Source organism: Pseudoliparis swirei, chromosome 23, assembly GCF_029220125.1.
Source record: "Pseudoliparis swirei isolate HS2019 ecotype Mariana Trench chromosome 23, NWPU_hadal_v1, whole genome shotgun sequence".
In the NCBI taxonomy this organism is placed as follows: domain Eukaryota; kingdom Metazoa; phylum Chordata; class Actinopteri; order Perciformes; family Liparidae; genus Pseudoliparis; species Pseudoliparis swirei.
The window spans coordinates 11881864-11900087 of NC_079410.1; the positions used below are offsets into that span (position 1 = coordinate 11881864).

An 18224-nucleotide genomic window follows, 5' to 3' on the forward strand; every position below is an offset into this window, starting at 1 on the left:
TTTAAATACTGTAATTACATTACTTTGTGTATCTTTTGTACAATAAGTTGAACGAACTTAAAAAACAAAAGTGTCGGGTCATCACAGTGAGATGAGGTGCAGTGGTGGGTGGCAGAGAAAAGGTTCAGTCCAGTTGATGTGAGGAAAGAGACGTCATCTGTGAATGTGCCTCAAATTTCAACACAAAGCTATAGTACCTGATTGTGTTTACACTGCCACTGATTTATTAAGGTCAGCTCTATTCCTATATTACTTGGCTAGTAATGAATAAACAATATTCAATGTATAGTTTGTTTCTTTAAGCTATGGTGTATACAGGCAGGGGGGAGGGGTGTGGACATACGTCTTCTCAATAGTCTGTGGTAATAATGGAACTGTGACCTCATGGTCTGAGAAGCCCGGAGCAAAACCACTGTTCCCAGTTTCACAACGTGCGTGGACCAACTTTCATTTTCACTTCAGACGAAAACTTAATCAAGCTGCTGCAGTGGGTATCGGATTACTACCTGGGTCACATCACAACAATCTACAACTCAGTATTAGCCAGTCTTCTGTCAACTTGTCAGAACTCACATCACTGATTGTTGTCTGACAACACAGGTGACACAGTATGAAGCATGCTCAGAATTAATGGCACCAGACAAATGCATATTTCTCAGTGTTTTGTTTTTATTGCAAACAATATAATACAAAAGATAAGCTTTTAAGATAATGCCATGTTTACCTACGGAAACTGCATTAAGGAGATGACAAGATGAGAACTAATGATACAGAATATAAAATGAGGAACAACTTTTTTTCAAAAAACAAAAAGTATTCTGTTGATTCCAGCAAATTCTTTACAAAAAACAGCCGCAGCTTTCATATCCATTAATTAATTTGTTAGGGGGAAAAAAAGAAAACTTCCAGTTTTTCTGTTTTTAGAAAAAGACTCATTGTGTAATTATAAGTAATCTGTACATAACTAGATCATGAATAAACACTTTAATATGGAAACATTTACAAATGATAAATAAACAAATTTGTACCACATATAACAGCAAACTACTTCACTGAAAACCTTCCATCTCAGTTAGCTGCTGCTGAATTAAAAAGATAATTGCAAATAGTTATTCTCAAATAAAATTAATGCTAAAGAATAAATTAAGAAAAAAGGTTAGAAAAAAGGATGAGGCTGTAGGAATGATATAAGCATGCCCGACTCAGACCTGCTGGCTGCTGAGGAGAATCAGGTCAAAGGTCACTTCCTGCATCTCCTCAAGCAGGAAGTCAGAACTATGCCGTGGTTTCAACACTGCAATGCCAGTGGAAGGAGCCCCTCCACTATGGCTCCGGAGGCACCAATGGTATCAAGGCAGTACCCAGATAAAAGCAAACGTTGCACAGTTACATCGAGCAACACAGTAAGGCCCCTAGTAGAATTAAATGGCACCTGCTATAACGTTTCCAACACAATCATTTGAGCTAAAGCAAAGAACAAGAAGTAGAATATTTGACTAATTCACTGATGACACGGTCATATGATGGCCAAAAATGTAAATCTATTTCAAATCTGCATTGCTCAATTCTTGCATCTCATGGGAATTACAATAAAATATGTACAGTACAAAAATTCAAAGCAGAAAGTAGGCATTATAAGACGGCAGTGTCAGTAAACGGATGTTTAAAGAAGTAAGGCCACTGATGGTATTTTTACCCGGCATTCCCGCTACTTTAGATTAATTAAACCTTTAAATTGTGATGATGACACTGAGTAAGACGATGATGATGATGATGATGATGACAATGACGATGATGACAAGAGCAAAACACATACACAGTACATACTAAAATATTTATAACCAGTATGTCCTCACAGAGGATTTAACTTTTCTTTTTTTTTAAACATTAAATCTAAAAAAATAAAATCACAATTCCAACCAATACAAAAGGCACTGTTGTGAGCCAATCCAAAGATATATTTTCAGTACTATAAAAAAGTCCAAGTCATGTTTTTTTTACGTTGGCGATGAAGGCTGTGTGTCACGGTGGAACTAAGGCCACCGTGCAGAAAACAAAGTCTATGGAAGTGATGGGTGTGGTACAGTCAGTGCTGAGGCCCGCCTCCTCAAGGCCTGGAGAGCTGTGTGTAAATGGGCTGCTGCTCCCACTGCTGCGGACTGTGGGTCTGCGGCACAGAGGGCACCCCGGTGGTGTCGGCGATCGGGGTGTACATCGGCCTCTGGCTGGGACTCATGTAGCCGAAGCTGGAGTACAGGCCGGAGCCCTGGCCAGCTGCATGGCTGTAGTAGGAGTTGGCACCACCTTGATGGTCTGAATAGTCATACTGTGCTCTTGTGATTGAGGGGTAAGAGGAGGTGCTGTAGTGCTGCAGGTTGAAGGACCCATAGGTGACGTGCTGCGGGGAGCCCTGCTGCTCACTGTAGTGGCTGGGGCTCAGCTGCTCTGTCTTGATCTGGGTGGTTCTCTGTTGACCCTGTTGGCCTTGCTCTCCTCCTCCACCTAGGGTGGTCAGAGAGTGCTGCTGCTGCTGCTGCTTGGACATCCAGGCGTGGGCCCCGGCATTGGCCGCATGGCTGACCGAGGAGTTGCTGAGGCCATAGCTGCTGGGGTAGCCAGCCTGGGCTGCTCCCGTCACTCCAGCATGGCTGTGAGGTGGCAGGTACTGATCAAACTCATCGACATCGAAGCTGCCCATGTTGGATATGACCTCGCTGCTCAGCTCGCCAATGTCCACAGCTCCAAAGTCGATGTTGAGCTGGCGACTGGTGCCCTCCTGTATAGGGCGACCCTCGCGCTTCAGTTCAACCTTGCTGGAGGGGAGTTCTGTCTTGGGGGTGGTTGGGGGTGTTGGTGGGCCCTGGGACTGACCTGGTTAGAGGAAAGACAGAGTTAGCCTTGAAATCAAATGTACATCCATGAGGGACTGGTAAATTGAAAAAACAGTATTTTTGCAAATGGTTTCAGGAGGAGGAGTTTGTTGACACGATGCTGGCCGATATTGGCATGATGGCTTGTAAAGCACTAATCATTAATCACTAATCATTAACAGGTGTCTATTCATGGCCCTAAGAGCCAAAACGAGTCATGTTTGAAAAAACAATACCAGCATTTTTTTTTCTTCTTTATCACTATTTTGTTCTTACCTGAATGTTCTCCTGGGGAATGCACCTCGCCCAAACTTGAAGCTGGAGAATCGACCTGCTGCAGCACCTTAAAGATCGCAGTTGGAGAGATGTGGGTTTGCTCGCCGTCCTCGGGGTCGTTTTGCCCGTTCTTGACAGACTTTCTCCGCCTTGGCTGATATTTGTAGTCGGGGTGGTCCTTTTTGTGCTGCACTCTCAAACGCTCAGCTTCTTCCACAAACGGGCGCTTCTCTGTTTCGTTGAGCAATCTGAAAATATCACAGAATTGTACATTCACATTAAAATGCATATTAACTTTCAAAAAGATTAACCTAACATATAAGTGTGTGCATCCTAAACCTAAACCACTTCTGGAACCTACTCGAGCACACAATTAAGAAGTGTATCCACTATCACAATGAGAAATCAGTAAATTGGGAAGATACTTTTTTTTTTTATGAGTCAAATTCCTAAAAATATTGTGAAGCTCTCCATGAAAAAGCAGGCAGGTGGTGCATTTCATGGAAGAAATAGTGCGCTGCGCACAGCGGCGCGTAAAAACGCACAAGTGATTGCGAATGCAAAGCGAACCTACCTCCAAAGTTTGCCCAGGGTTTTGCTGAGTTCTGCGTTGTGCAAATGCGGGTATTGGTCGGCCAGCTTCCTCCGTGCGGCTTGAGCCCAGACCATGAACGCATTCATGGGTCTTTTGACGTGAGGTTTACTTTTACTGGAGCCGTTGACGCGCACTGGCATGGGCACCAGCGTCCAGTCGTAGCCCTTCAACACCTGGGACACCGCATCTCTGATGCACACGGGAAACTTGTCTTCCTCGCCCTCTTTCTTAAAGTCTGGCCCCAAGAGGAGGTGGTTGTCGGACGGCCGGGTGTTCTCAGTGTCCGAACCGGACCCGGACGGGCACGGTGAGCCTGCGGAGTCCTCGGACATGCTGGGGCTGGGAGCGTCAGAGTGACACTTCTCCTGTTCTTCTGTCATCTTCAGGTAAGGGTCGAGGAGATTCATACGAAAAAATGAAAGAATAGCTTTCTCGCAGTAAAAAAAAGGGGGGAAGAAAATCCTTCTTTTCTAAATCCAAAGAGCTGTGCCCAAAGACTGCAGTGACAGTCTATGAGGGCGCACAGCTTGACTGGCAAACTTGAATCCTTTCTTAAGTCAAACAAAAATGTCACAAAGAAAAGTTTTTGACGATCCTTCAAGTTTTCACAATTTCGCAGAGAAGAAGGGAAATTGCAAGTGGTCGCTTTCTAATGCTCAGCTCTGCAACTGTGACTTGAGAAGAAATGTGACTGAGGTATCTACTCTTGGAGGGCTGCTGAAGAGTATAGAGACACAGAAGGCGAAGCCTAGATTTATGTTTGACGGCAAGGAAATGATTGGGGGAAACTTTTGGGAGGCGGAGACGTAATATGACTCCGCTGTGAAGAACTCGCGCAGTCAACAACAGCGAAACCCCAGCTCCAGTCGGAAAGAGGAGTTTTTCCCTCATAATCTTTGGTTTCATTCACATTTGAGTTATTACCAAAAAAATGATAAAAGTTCAATGTTAAATATTACACCCTTTGACAAAAAAGGTAGGACTATAATTACAAATCATAGCTACACAATACCATCATGTGAAGGATTTTTATGTTACAGTGATATCAAGCAAAAGGAAAAAGACCCCAAAACGTCCTCTTGGTTTTCTTTTGATTACATACACAACATTGTCAATGCAATAGTCTAATCCTCACTTGTACTGCTAGAAGTATACATATATTGGATTTCCAGTTGTTATAGTTATTTAATATACTTGTTTATACACTTTTGTTGGTGTTCTTTTATTTCCAATTATAGAGAACATACAGTATGCTTATTTTCATATTTGATTCAACGTATCCCCAGATTAAAAAGGCATCTGCTTGGCACCTAAATGTCCAACAATCTTTGAGTTGAGGTTTCTTTGCACGCACAATTATATCACATGTGAGTTATTATATGCCTTTTTGGTTTATGTATACATTAGAGCAATTCTCATTTGAAGACTAGTGACGTTTTTAATCGCATATCTTTTATTCTGAAGAATGCGTGCAGTTGTGTTTGTTGCACAGAGACAGTTCAGTGTCGCTGAGCCGCATCCCTCAGTCAGCGCGCAGCTCCGCGCAGTGACCACGTGGACCAATAGGGGGAGACAGCAGTCCAGAAACTTGAGAGGAAGCCCCACTACTGTGCATTGCTGCAACGATTCAGACCCAGTGAGAGGGTGATACTAAACATCTTTCAACATTTTTATTTTAAGCCTTCCTATTTCCAGCAGATATTTATTAGGAATTACAGATAATATATAACATATTACTTCAAACATATACTTAGTATGTGTACAGCTTGTAAAACCGTCTGGGATAAATACATTTGTGATTTTGGGCTATACAAAATACATTTAATTGAATTATAGCAAATAATCAACACGTTACATGGCTGTACTTTCCACTTCGTCCATAATGTATTTACTTAAATATTTTATTTTTTATTTTTGTTCTTATCTTTCTTGAGAAATATTCAATATTTCTATTTTGATTAATGATTTAAATTAATGGTGATATTTGGTAATTTAGAATATGAAACAGCATCCAATTTGTATATTGTTTCTATTAATATATGGATCTCTGCAAATCATATTAACAATAATATGATTAACAATGATAATGAAATCAAAAACAATCCTAATGTTTACTGTACCAATAAGATTTAAAAGTGCATGAATATATTAAATATAATATTTAATAGGTCTAAAGTTTTCCTCACTCAATGCAAACCATTTAAATATAAAGTCTGTGAAAAAGCTAATCAAAACAAACGTGTCTCAACACTAAAATCTACTTTGCTGGATTGGTTCCAACACTTGTTTTCAGTGGACAAAGGACACTTTGTTGAGAGAGTTCAGTCAATATAATCCATGTATACAATTTTATACACCAATTCTGACTGGTGTGAGTTATGAGTTGACATAAAAACTTTGAACGTTTTCTATATTTATCACAAACATGGTTTAGCAATTAATTGGTCAAAAGTAAAGCTACTTTGTTAGTTGCATAAATCTGTAATAAATTAAGAATATCATTACACTCACACATTGAATGTGGCTCATAGAGAAATATAAAATATTTGTTCCACTTTTCATGAAATAGTCTGGTCAAAACAATTCCCTTGGTAAAATCCTATTAATCCCCGAAGGTAATAAAAAAGCTGGTGAGTTACAGTCATCTTCAAAACGTAAAGAACATATTCCAAATAAAACATTTTAAATAAAAAATTTAACGTGTCACATATCTGATTTAATTACGTTGTAGAATATGTTTGTTTCAGTAAAAGTCTTTGTCAGTCGGTGCCTCTAGAATAAAAATGAATATCAACATTCTCTATTACGAGTGCAGTGGTTCAAGGTTTCCTCTGAAAGCCGTTCATTCTGTTTTGACCATGACATGTTCAGTAAAAACAGCCTAACGAGCCTGTTGATGGGCAGTTAATGGTTATGATTATGTGGATTTTGTAACATTTCAAAGTAACCTGATTCTCTGTACTCGGGCTTAAATCCCTGATCTATTTCCCTCAATGAAGTTAATCTTCGGAGATCTCTCTCCGGGCTTCAGCTCATGTCATGCAGCAATTGGCTACTGGCAGTCTCACACTTTTGTTTGTACAAACCAACACACCACGTCTCATTGGAGGGGAAATACTTGATCTTGAGCTGAACTGCTGCCATTTGAGATTGCTGGTCTCGACACGCAGAGGAGGAAACCCAGTGATGGCTAACACAGAGGCACCAGAGGTGTGGTTGGGCGTGTTCGCGCCCCGACAGTGCTGACTGCAGAAGGCTTGAGGTGTCCTGCAGACTACAGGGAGGGGGATGCAGATCCTCTAGGGCCAGCCTTGTAGCTTACACGTAATACTTGCCTGCAGGCCGAGCAGGTCTTGGGAAACTTCTCAGCTTGACTTCGAGCCATGGCGTCAAAATGTTGAGTCAAACACTGGGGGTAAACTGCCAAGTCATGTCTTCCACCTCTCCTCGGTCCCTCAGATTCCACTGCAAATGTTTGAGCAGACCGCCTCTCTCTTTAACGCATGTGTTGCCTTTGAACAGCGTTTGTCAAAACAATTGAATCACAAGAAGGAATACAGCACGAGTTGCATTTTGTATTTCATTTTAAAGGAACGGTTCAATGTAGTGCCCTGTGAAGGAATGTATAGAATTTGAATCAAATGCACCAGTTAGTTTTAAAAGGGAATCTCGATTCAGCAATAATCCGGCTGTGTGGAGAACTTCTAAATGGCTGAGACCATGAGACCTGTTGCAAGAGCAAGAAGAGCATTAAACCCTTTGTTTAAATGATATGCCTTGACACCCATAAGGGATTGGAAGACTGATGACAAATACTGTGGCAGAGGTTACGCAGTAGAGGCAGAGGTGGCTTCAGCCGCTCATAACAGACGTAACACCTGTCTGAGACTTTCCACAACCAGTGCCAACTGCCCCAGACATGGCAGAAGACTGCGACAGGGAGAACTGAGATAATCCTGCCGGAGAACTGTCTGAACTTTTGCTTTCTGGCTGCTTCCACTGTTGGTTCTCATCGAAATGTCAGTTTGTTTGTTCATTCTTGAAAAGTTCGGGCCAGTGTGGTTGCAGAACTCTGCCCTCGCCCACTGTCAGCCAAGCGCTGGTGGGGATGGATGCGCTGCCTCGGGTGTTTGCCTAACCAGATCAGAGCCCATTGGCCACGGGCAACTGTTAACTAATGGCATTTTTCATAGGATAACTGTGCTATTATTAATTGACCTGGCAGTTACCACCTCCATCATCAAGTCAGATAACACATGAGATAGCTTAGCTAAGCCATCAAGGAAGTCCAACTAGGAAACAAATGCTGGCCTTCACCCCTGTGACCATGTGTGATAATTGCTGCTGCACGCTGTCTTGTATATCTTCTCCTTTCTCTATCCTCCTCTGCAGATAGTGCTACTGTAGTCCTGGCCTTATCTGCTCCTGGCATTTAGTAAACTCCTTGGGCACTCATTGATAGGGTATCTAGGGGAAGGGAATACACGCTCATTTTTGAAGGCAGTGCAACCTAAAGTTCTTGAAAAACAACATCAGCGTTGGATAGGTGCCACCATAGAGCCTTCGTGTTATGTGTTCATCGAGCAAAAAACACAAGAAAACAACATGATTTCACCAGTGTATATTTTTGTTCTGATGTTTTTCGTTGTCTTTTTAACATCTTGAGGAGCTGCTTGCATGAAATTATAATATTCACCCTCCAAACTTTCTAACAGCACACTTGAAAAGCACATCCAATATTGAGCACTGCTGAGTGACAACATGGTAGCCTCCATGCCTTGAGGTGAAGTGACCTCTGAGTCACTTCAAATGACAATGAAGTGAAATAAAAGCACAGCAGGATCTCTACAGGTCACTTTCCAGCATTTCAAATAATAGAGCCTGACCTGTAATTATGTCAGAATAACAATGGCTCATTCTTAGAGTGCTGACAAAATGTTATGACATTAGCTGAGTCTATTTTGAGGAAAAAATAAAATGTTCCTGTTGCATTGGAAAAGTTAACTTCATAAGCTGTAAAACTACGGTTAGAAAACAGCTATTTTTTTAAAATAAATATACACTTTTATTAATCCCCAAGGGGAAATTAGTTCTCTGCATTTAACCCATCCTTAAGGAGCAGTGGGCTGCAGTGATGCACCCGGGAAGCAACTGGGGGTTTAGTGCCTTGCTCAAGGACACTTCGACTTGCAACTAATGGGGAGAGCGGGGATCGAACCCACAACCTTGCGGTTGCAGGACTGCCCTCTTACCCCACTGAGCTACAGCCGCTGTGTCAATGACAACCCTGAGTCATTATTCTGACTTTCTCTCTTTTTTTCTAGCTTCTCACAGAAATTTCAAACACATTTCTCTCTCCGGAGCAGAAAGAAAGTCCTGGTTTGAGCAAAGTCCATCCATTTGCTGAGAAAGACTGTGTCATGTGGTTGAAAAAAAAATTCCCAAAATATTTCGATGATCAATAATGTCCTTTTATTCTTTAAAATATAGTTATCAACTCTTCTCATAAAATCTTGAAAAATTAAAACAATCTATAATGTTATTATGCTGCAATTGCCACTCGTGGCCACAGAGGCCGCTGGTCGTAAAAGTCAAAAAGTCTCGCTTTCCAATTGTTGATACGAACAACCTCCTCACCACCATAATACAAAGAGATTTAATTAAATATGTCTCATTCAGAATTCAGTAATTGTTAGTTGCGTCTTGATTGTATTTCTCCATTCGTGAACCATGAACATTTTCACAGTACAGATTTCTGGTAAAACTTCACCAACTTCCAAAATGCATGGGCGAACATTATCAACCGTTCTCAACTGTCCAAAACAAACCAATCGTTCTTGTTTTAGTACCACGACTTTTGTCACCCGTCTTTTTCTGAGTGACCAAATCATTTATTTTTAAATCGGACTATAAATAATTCCAACGTTATTGAAATAACCCTTCAGTGCCCAGATTAAATGTTGGGGCAGTTTTAAGTAGAAATTCGGTGAAAGTTGTGAAACTCTCTTCCGTCATGGATTCTTGCACGGTTGTGTCTGGAGCGTTTAGAGCTGAGTCAGGCTGGCTGACACTACTATAGCAGCTCCCTGGCACCGCTACACATGAAAAGTCCCATCCTGCATGATGTCAGTGTGGCACCTCACACAGAGACACCTTTCACAAAGAACCTGTATGTGCATGGGTCTGGTCTACGTAATGGAACATTCAGCCCCATTCCCCGCCTACCTGTTTCTATGATCACGTGAAAAGGAGACTGTTGTTGTCGCCTGCAGTATCGTAACCTAAAAATAGCTACTTCCCCTTCTCATTCTTGTCATCTGCTCTGGTGTAAGTCCTTATTTCTCATTTCTCACATGAACATGTTTAAGCTCAGTAGCCTCACATTTAATTGTCCTCGTGAAATTGAAACATCGACAATTTTAATACATTTAATTACTTCCATTTAGGAAACACCCACATTGCACTATTTCACAAATCCCTGGTGTCATGTTTTTTGTCACATTTAGACCCCCTTTTCTCTTGTTTCATTATCCTCCCACCTTAACCAGGTCCTTTCAGCAGGGCTCATTAGTTGGGACGACCGATGAAAAGGGCCATTCTTTCTACACAGTCACGGTGATACTAGAAATACGGAGTTAATGAAAGAGTGATGATATATAATCACCTTCCAGAGGATAGCACCTGCAGCAGAGCCAGCACCCAGACCTCTGCTGGAAGCTCACAAATGGATGGCCTACAGACGTACTTCCTCTTGCCATTCAGCAGTGACCACGGTTATACCTTTGAAATCACTGGTTTCAGGGGAAATGGGAATATCTTGTGTGGTCAAGCAGATCCAGTCCTCTTAGGTGTTTCCACTGGGGATTTCAGTATTAGAGATTAATACGTTTAGAAAGGGCAAGGGTGAAATGAACAATGGCATACTTTAAGAGCTTTAAACAGTGTCTTATTACAATGGGGAAAGCCAGGGCTATTCTTGATAAACCTTTTTCAGTGCAAAGGAAAAATAAAAGTTCAACAAACTGCAGTTAGGAATTGCAGACTGTAAGTACACTATTGTAAATGTTCATTTCCTTGTGAATTTGTATTTTGACAATCAGTCAAGTTGTACCTTATTTAAAGTTAGCAAGCGCATTTATGTTTACAAACAAAAAAAACATTGAATTCCAATGTCTTCCAATTAATACTTGTATTACTCTTTAAGATATTCCAAAATGAATATAGAAGCAGACAGCTATTGTCAACGTAAAAGGATTTATTTCAAAGGAATTGGCAGAGATTTCCTCAAATAAAATATATTATTTTAAACTGCGATAACAGCAGTAGGGACTTTGTCCTCACTTTTGCTGCCCCTACATGTTTTCATATCTTTAATTCCTCTTTTTTTGCCGTCTTATGATCACTATGCAGTATATTCAGGGGCCAGACGTGTAGACAGGGAGAGACGGTAGGCGTAATATGTGCCAAGTACAACACGGCGCTCAGGGCTGTGTGCGTCTCCCCTCACTCCTTCCTCCAGCTCCTTGCGGATGCTCCTGTGTTCAGGCTGGCTCGACCACAGCCGGGAAGCTCCATCTAATTGGAGTGGCCCAGCGGTGGTGGCCCCAAACCTCCGGGAGCCAAGCTCGTGCATTCTAATGTTACGCTCGGAGGAAATTGTCCTCATGCTATTTCCTGAGATCCAATATTTGAGCGGCCTGGTTACCATTCTTGGTGGGAGAAAGAAAACTGTAACTAGATGTGCTGCAGAGCTCAGTGGTGTCCTGTCTGTGTACCGGAACTGGTCGGTTATTAGCTGGCTATTGCATAATTAATATAGATCATTTGGATAATCACAAAATGAGTCTGTTGAATGGAACTAAAGCATGTTTAAGATGTTCTGACATACAATTTTTCCCAGCCAATCAAAATTCCGACGAACTATATCTTCTCATTTACTTCAATCAACAAAATTGAGAGCTCTGGCATGGAAAAAAAAGCAGCGTCGTGCAGCAAAAACGTTGAACCAGGCTCAATGTTTGCCACAACAAAATATGTCTGAGTAATCTCAATATACTGACAACATAATACATTATTTTAATTGTTTAAACTTCCAGTTTTGACACTTTCCAGCTCCTGAAAATCCACCATGTTCTCATTGTTTCCTCTCTTTGTCACAGTATTCACTAACGGTAGATTTTGAATAGTGACTCAGGTGTGTGGTTTCAATTGTCATTGGTAAAAGCAGATGGCGGCTCTTACTTTGAGTCTAAAGGAAGTACAGAGAGATGTATTTACTCAAAGATGAGGTTCTGTCCCATTCTCACAGGTTACACTCAGTCTAGGCGACAAACAGCCGCTGACTCATCAGACAGGTTATCAGGAAGCCGTGACCCTCCTATCGCACCGCCATGCACACACTGTAATTAAAAATCTAGAGTTACCAAGCACCTACACCTCAGCGCACTCCTGTGGCCTAAAACTGTGCTCCAGCGCACCCTAGTTTGGTTGAAGCTGCTCACTGAGGCCTAACTCTTTAATAATGGGTGTCGATACAGGAAGACGTGCAGATGGCAAAGCTAGAGAAGGAGCAGATGAAGTCTGTCGGGGGAGTGTAACGTTTGGTCAGTAAGCCCAATCCAAGTCTCTTGGGTTGCCACTTAAAGTTGTGCATGGAACAGGAAGGAAAAGGAACACCTCTGCATGTTTCTCACCAGCCTAAAGATCACAAGCCAAGAGAGGGAGAGGGTGCGACACAAGACGCCAGCAGTTCCACTGGGGCCTTCAATTTACAGTTGAAGGTGAAGGCTAATAGTGAGGAGAAAAAACAACAACATGGACACATGGCAGAGAATATGAGATGGAAGGGGTAGGAGAGCAGCTGAGCTGAGGGAAGACAATTTAAGTATTAGAATCATGATAATAAGTACTGTCAATTTGATCTTGAGTTGAGAGTTTAAGAGTTAGTTTCTTTGCGGTAACCAGAGTGGATATTTATTAACACATGTGACCACTTGAATATACTCAGGAGCCAAGATGTAGTTGAGCAATAAGGTGAAAATGTTGTAGGTGTGACCAGGGAGAATCTACACATGCAGAGGCACCTCCTCAACAGGCGCCAGCTGATTTTTATCGTTGAAAACTGACTCCACTTCCCGAACCTCTTTGCTCTCTGGGGTTCTGCATACATTTTCTATTGACACAAATGATAATAGTTTTGTCCAAATCTACCATCAACAGTCTCAGTTAGGAAGCTTGTATCTCTGCTTCAATACAACCATGTTATGAAAATAAATATTTCTACGCTTTAAAAAAACGTAAATCTTTGTGACTTGATGAACTGGCACTTCATTAGCACTTCCATTCGAACTTGTTGGAATACAATTGCCAATCAAATGGGACTGATCACTGACGTTTATATAGACAATAGTGAATGTTTTGTGTAATGTGCACAGTGATTTGCCAACTGACCTTATTAAAACATTTGTATTCAATTGTTTGTATTGTTTCTTCTTTTAATACTGAGCCCAGTGACCTTGGCTCCAGGTTTCTTCAAGGCAATATAAACAACATGAATCCATAATGCAGTATTCAGATGAAAGAGGTTTATTTGTTCTGACAACCATTTTATTTTCTTAACATAGACCGCTTATGAATATTTATCAGCTGACGGTTATGTAATCCTTTCGCTGTACTTGCCTGGCTTCCTGTCGTGTGCTGAGTGAAATCTGGATTCCATCATGTCTTGTGTAGTGCGTTACTCTAAATCCCCTCTGCTCCAAAAGGGAGTGACTTTTTTCTTTTAATCTGATTTTCATGACATTCAACAGTAACGGGCCCAGATCCTTTTGGACTCCACAGTGTTCATGATAGGCCAATTGAATGTAGGCTGGTAGCTGCAGGCCAGATATTGCCTAGTAGTCTGTAATAGATATGATGGATCTTCGGGCCTTTCTCCAAACATTGAGGTTTGGCTGATCCACCCGGTGCCAATGCGAGTTAACCCTGCTTTCAGACATTGGGAGAGACTGCCAAAGCAATGCTAATTACATAATAATGATATCATCCATGTACCCCACATGGCAGCCAGTAACTTGCTCTGTTATTATCACCTCGGGAGTTATAGAGTGGTTTGGCATTAGTGAACTGTAAATTGTTTAAATGTGGACACGCTTGTCTCATATGAGGCTGCACAAGAAGTCTTTCAGGACGCCACTTCTAGTTATATTCTAAACAATTGAAGTAGTATTTTATTCTTTAGAGACATACGTACTAGAACTTCTACATTACTGTGTGGTTTGTCATCTGCAAAATTGTTCACTGTAGAGAAGTGTGGTAAAGTCTTGTGTTGTTCTCGGTTCTTGTTTCGATTAGGTTTTATATAAATGATATGATATGATATTATATATTCAATATTTCTTTCAACTCATGGTGCATGAACAATATGAATAACCCAAAAGAAATATGTCAATGCATTACTAAGGAAAGTCATGTTTACGTAAGAGTCTTTTTTTTTAATGTCATGCATTATATGGTTTGACTTTTACACAACATGGCACATTATCTACTGCTTATAAATGGTCTGTGAAATCATGAAACTCTATATTTTCTGTTCTGTTGACTTTCACAGAAGGGACTTGATCTACAAAAATCTGTAATCAAAGGAAATACAGACACAAACGAACATCTCAGTCCCTCTCTGTGCCAGTTTTCTGAGCCAAGAACAGGGGAAACAAAGCAGGGCACAGAACAACGATGAGGTCCTCGAGGCTGAAGCCGACAGCAGCCAGATGAAGTTGACTTAACTGATCCAACCATAAAATCCAGAGTTTGATTAGCGATGCAGCCTGAAGCATTCACATTAGCCAAAGGAAGCCTAATCATCATCATCATCATCATCATTGCTGGACTCTTCATTTCACCTCCCCGTTGCGCTGGACTCAGTGCACCGGCCCCATTTCCATTCCAGTTTTTTTTTCTCATTCTGCCAGCATCACTATACAAGTGATGTAGTGTCCTTTGCAATTCAAAGTCATAAAAAAAGGCTTTGCCTCCATTGCTCTGCACCACCTCTTTCCTGTTCTCCTCCTCCCCCCAAAGCTGTCAGCCTCGGCTGCTCTTCCCCCCCCCGAGGGAAAATCCAGCCTATGAAACCTCACAGCCAGTCACTAGGCCAGACGACTGCAGGCTGGACAGCTCTCGCAGTCTATCATGCTGCCATACAGTTTCTATAACACTCAACAACTGATCGCCATTTTACAGTTGTCTTGCCAATTATTGTTTGTCCTTTGCAAAATGTGAGGGATTTCATATGAACGAGTATAAGACTCTAAAATCAGCAGCAGATGTGTGTGCACAGGCTGCTGTGGTGAGACGGGTCAGTGAAGTTGCCACTTGAAACTTTGATAACAACATTTGCTGCCAAGAAAACATGTATGTCAATAAATCTGAGAGAAATGCATCAGTAAGTTGATAAATCATCGTGTGCCGGTTTCAGCTAACACAGGGTTTTGTTTTCAACCTTCACAGTCACTCGTGCTCATTGGCCCCTTGGACCTACTTTAAGGAATGTTACCGATACCGACATCTCGGGCAGGGCAACTAGGATACACCCCTAAATTGTAAGAAATCATAGCTGTCTTAATCTCAGTTTCATTCTTTTTGATGGCACTTATGACAATGAGTAGTAATTCAAGTGAGTTTTAAAATTTATGATTTCTCCTGGTAATCTTCACTGTCACATAGTTAATAAGGCTGTAAAGGCTTTTATCAGTGGGCTGTGGGCTCAATCACCATTGTGTTGCCTCATTTGGTAACAGGATAGTGACTTTTCCAGGTCTGTGACAGGATGCTTATTCCTGGCTTCTGCATGAAAGATGGCCCTTACGCTCTTCACATCCTCGTAACTTAAGGGCTCACAACTAGACATTGGCACTGATCCACTTTGGATACACATTGAGAGGAGCAGAATCGTCCAATATCAACGTCATTCCCATCGGGAGAGCCTGACAGTTCCATTATCATCACTACGGCACTAAGACAGGTTGCAGATTATTTATTTTACACATCTTTCGGAAAGGAAATGCTCAGCATCGTTGTTGAGATCATTTGGCTTACATTCCCCTACAGCCAATCAGATTCACTTAAACCAACAGAGAACAGGCCCCAGTAGCTAATTTCTTCGTCTATCCCCCTCCACCAACCTCCCATCCCTTGCCTCAGTGGGCACTTATATTCAATTTGTCAGTCACTCTCATTAAACATGCAAAATTGAGAGGCCCTCCACTCTACATTTCTGTGGCACGGATAACCAGGTCAGAGTTCATCTGAGGACGGCTTTTCCTGCTTGTTTGGAGAAGGTATGGTGCAGACTGGAAAACATAAGGAATATTTTCTATGTTAAAGCTGAAAACTTCGAGTGTGAATGAAAGAGAATAGATGTGACACACATTTTCCAAGCTTTGAGTTCAGATTCAAAGAAGAATTTAATGATGCGTTATTTCGGAGGATCTTAGTCTCACATTGGTTTTAACATCATCCAGCTATGATTTAAGTATATGTGCTTAGAAATGATTAGGTACTGTTGTTTTGTTTGACATTAAGACACAATTACCCTTGAAATAATTCTACTTGTGGAACATTTGTCTGACGTTTGTTATTATAATGCTTACTTTTATTTGTTTCATCTCTGTTGTTGCAGTGATGTTTTCCTCTTTTATTTGAACCTTCCCATAATTGCTGATTACATTTTATTATCACCACAAATCCAAAGTATTAACCCCGACTTACATGTTTGAATAATGCAAAGTACAAAGAAGGTCCACTTCATACAGAGTTGTGTATGGACGTGGTCATAGCAGCCACTTGTGAAGTTAATATGTCCTGTAAAAACACTGAAAGGGATATTTATGACATCTTTATGCATTAGAGGACTTTATTTTATGAGTATGTTATGCTTCCTTGGGGTGACGATAACCTTTAGTTTTATTTTAGGGTTCTTGTTATTTGTATTTGTGCAGCTTTTATCATCTCCCTTAGCCTCAAAAATCCTTTACCAGTACGTGTTGCTGCTTTCTTAATTTGTGTTATCGAGCTGTACTTTGTGCATTCTGTGTCGAGCGGCAGACAAAGAGACGCTCCAGCTTTGCAGCTTTTACATCACTTTCTCAGCTAATTTTCAGCCTCGCAGGCATCTTCATGCAGAGGTTTGAGCTGTAATGCATGTGCTTGGCAGTCATTTCTCCATTTGCTTCCAGATGTTGCTTGGCTGAAGCACAGCACACTTGTCAAATGAAACCTTGTGACGTTTCAGTGGCAATTACTCTCTTTGTGCTCAAGTGGAACTACACACATGTGAATGTGCACAGGCGCACACACCCGCACTCAGGAAGAGATCTGCCAACAAATCTTCATTTGCCAGGAAGTAATTGTTTCCATGTAGCTTTATAAGATGCAAAACTCCACACATTCTCTTTGCTAAATACAGAATGAATGCACAAGTCACACTATATAAAACAGGAAGGCTTACTTTTGCTGTATGAATACTTGAATATTCTACTTTGTGATCTAATATTTTATTGGATGTACCACGCCTGAGTTGATGCTGCACCTCTGTGAAATTAATTGAGGATAATATCATGTTCGAGTCATGGTCCATTGCTAAAGTTTGTTTGTGTCAGTGGTTTTTTATTTATTTTAAATATGATGGAAAGATGGAAGCAGCTGCTGTGATTTTCATCTGAATTTATTTTGTCCAACCCGGGAGGAGTTAGTGGCAGAGGAAACGGGTGGAGTGAGAACACGGAATAGAAGGGGTGGTGTGATGACCGGGAGGGGCGGGCTGGTATGAAATCCCACTCCTCAGCACACTTACTCAGGGTGGTGATGTTTTCCCCGTGTCGGCCTGGAAGCTGGTCATGAAAATTTCCAGTCACTCTCTATTTGCTTCATTATCGGGACATTCTGCACACGCAGCTCTGCGACTATGTGACTGGCACAATGTTAGACACTTTGTCTCTGATATACAGATATCACTGGTTTGCAAACAATCACTTCTTCTCCAGTTTGTGTTACTCACATGCACATCAGGCATCTGGTTTGCAGCATCTGTGCTCTGACATCTGATCTTCATCAAATAAGAATTCCCATTTGAAGCAATCACATTCAAAATACTATCACAACATCTTTACGTCCATTTGACTCAACACAGAGGGGACATACAGAGAAGGAGCCCAGTGGTGGTTTTATGGCTCCTGGTTTTATAAGACAAGGGCGGGATGGTGGAGGTGAGGGGGAGGCAGGTCCTTTAACAGGCACTTGGTGTTTGATGGCTGCTGAGGAGCTACTTGAGAGGTTTTGTCATTTTACAGCTGGAGCTAGAGGCGAGGGGCTAAGTTACATCCAGGACCTCAGCTGTGTTTCAGGCTGACCGGGCTGCCAGATAGAAATGTGAGTCACACGGATGATGCTGTCCTCCTGTTGTGTAGGACAGAGTTGGAGTTGGA

General features: G+C 41.5%; 1 protein-coding gene across 1 annotated transcript; it reads right to left on the bottom strand.

The window, feature by feature from the left end:
- Window positions 1–647: 647 nt before the first annotated feature.
- Window positions 648–4431, bottom strand: LOC130188794 (transcription factor Sox-9-like). Its single transcript, XM_056407289.1, has 3 exons — window positions 3721–4431; window positions 3147–3394; window positions 648–2871 (listed from the first exon to the last, which is right to left on the bottom strand). Exons 1-3 carry the CDS (start codon window positions 4146–4148, stop codon window positions 2108–2110), a joined length of 1440 nt encoding a protein of 479 aa, XP_056263264.1. The 5' UTR covers window positions 4149–4431; the 3' UTR covers window positions 648–2107.
- Between the last annotated feature and the right edge of the window lie 13793 nt (window positions 4432–18224).

Excerpts from the sequence above, each read along its gene's own strand:
- LOC130188794 (XM_056407289.1), bottom strand. The coding sequence starts at position 4,148 with ATGAATCTCCTCGACCCTTACCTGAAGATGACAGAAGAACAGGAGAAG. Across the intron at positions 3,395-3,720 it reads ACCCTGGGCAAACTTTGGAG|ATTGCTCAACGAAACAGAGA; the intron begins GTAGGTTCGCTT and ends TGATATTTTCAG. Across the intron at positions 2,872-3,146 it reads TTCCCCAGGAGAACATTCAG|GTCAGTCCCAGGGCCCACCA; the intron begins GTAAGAACAAAA and ends TCCTCTAACCAG.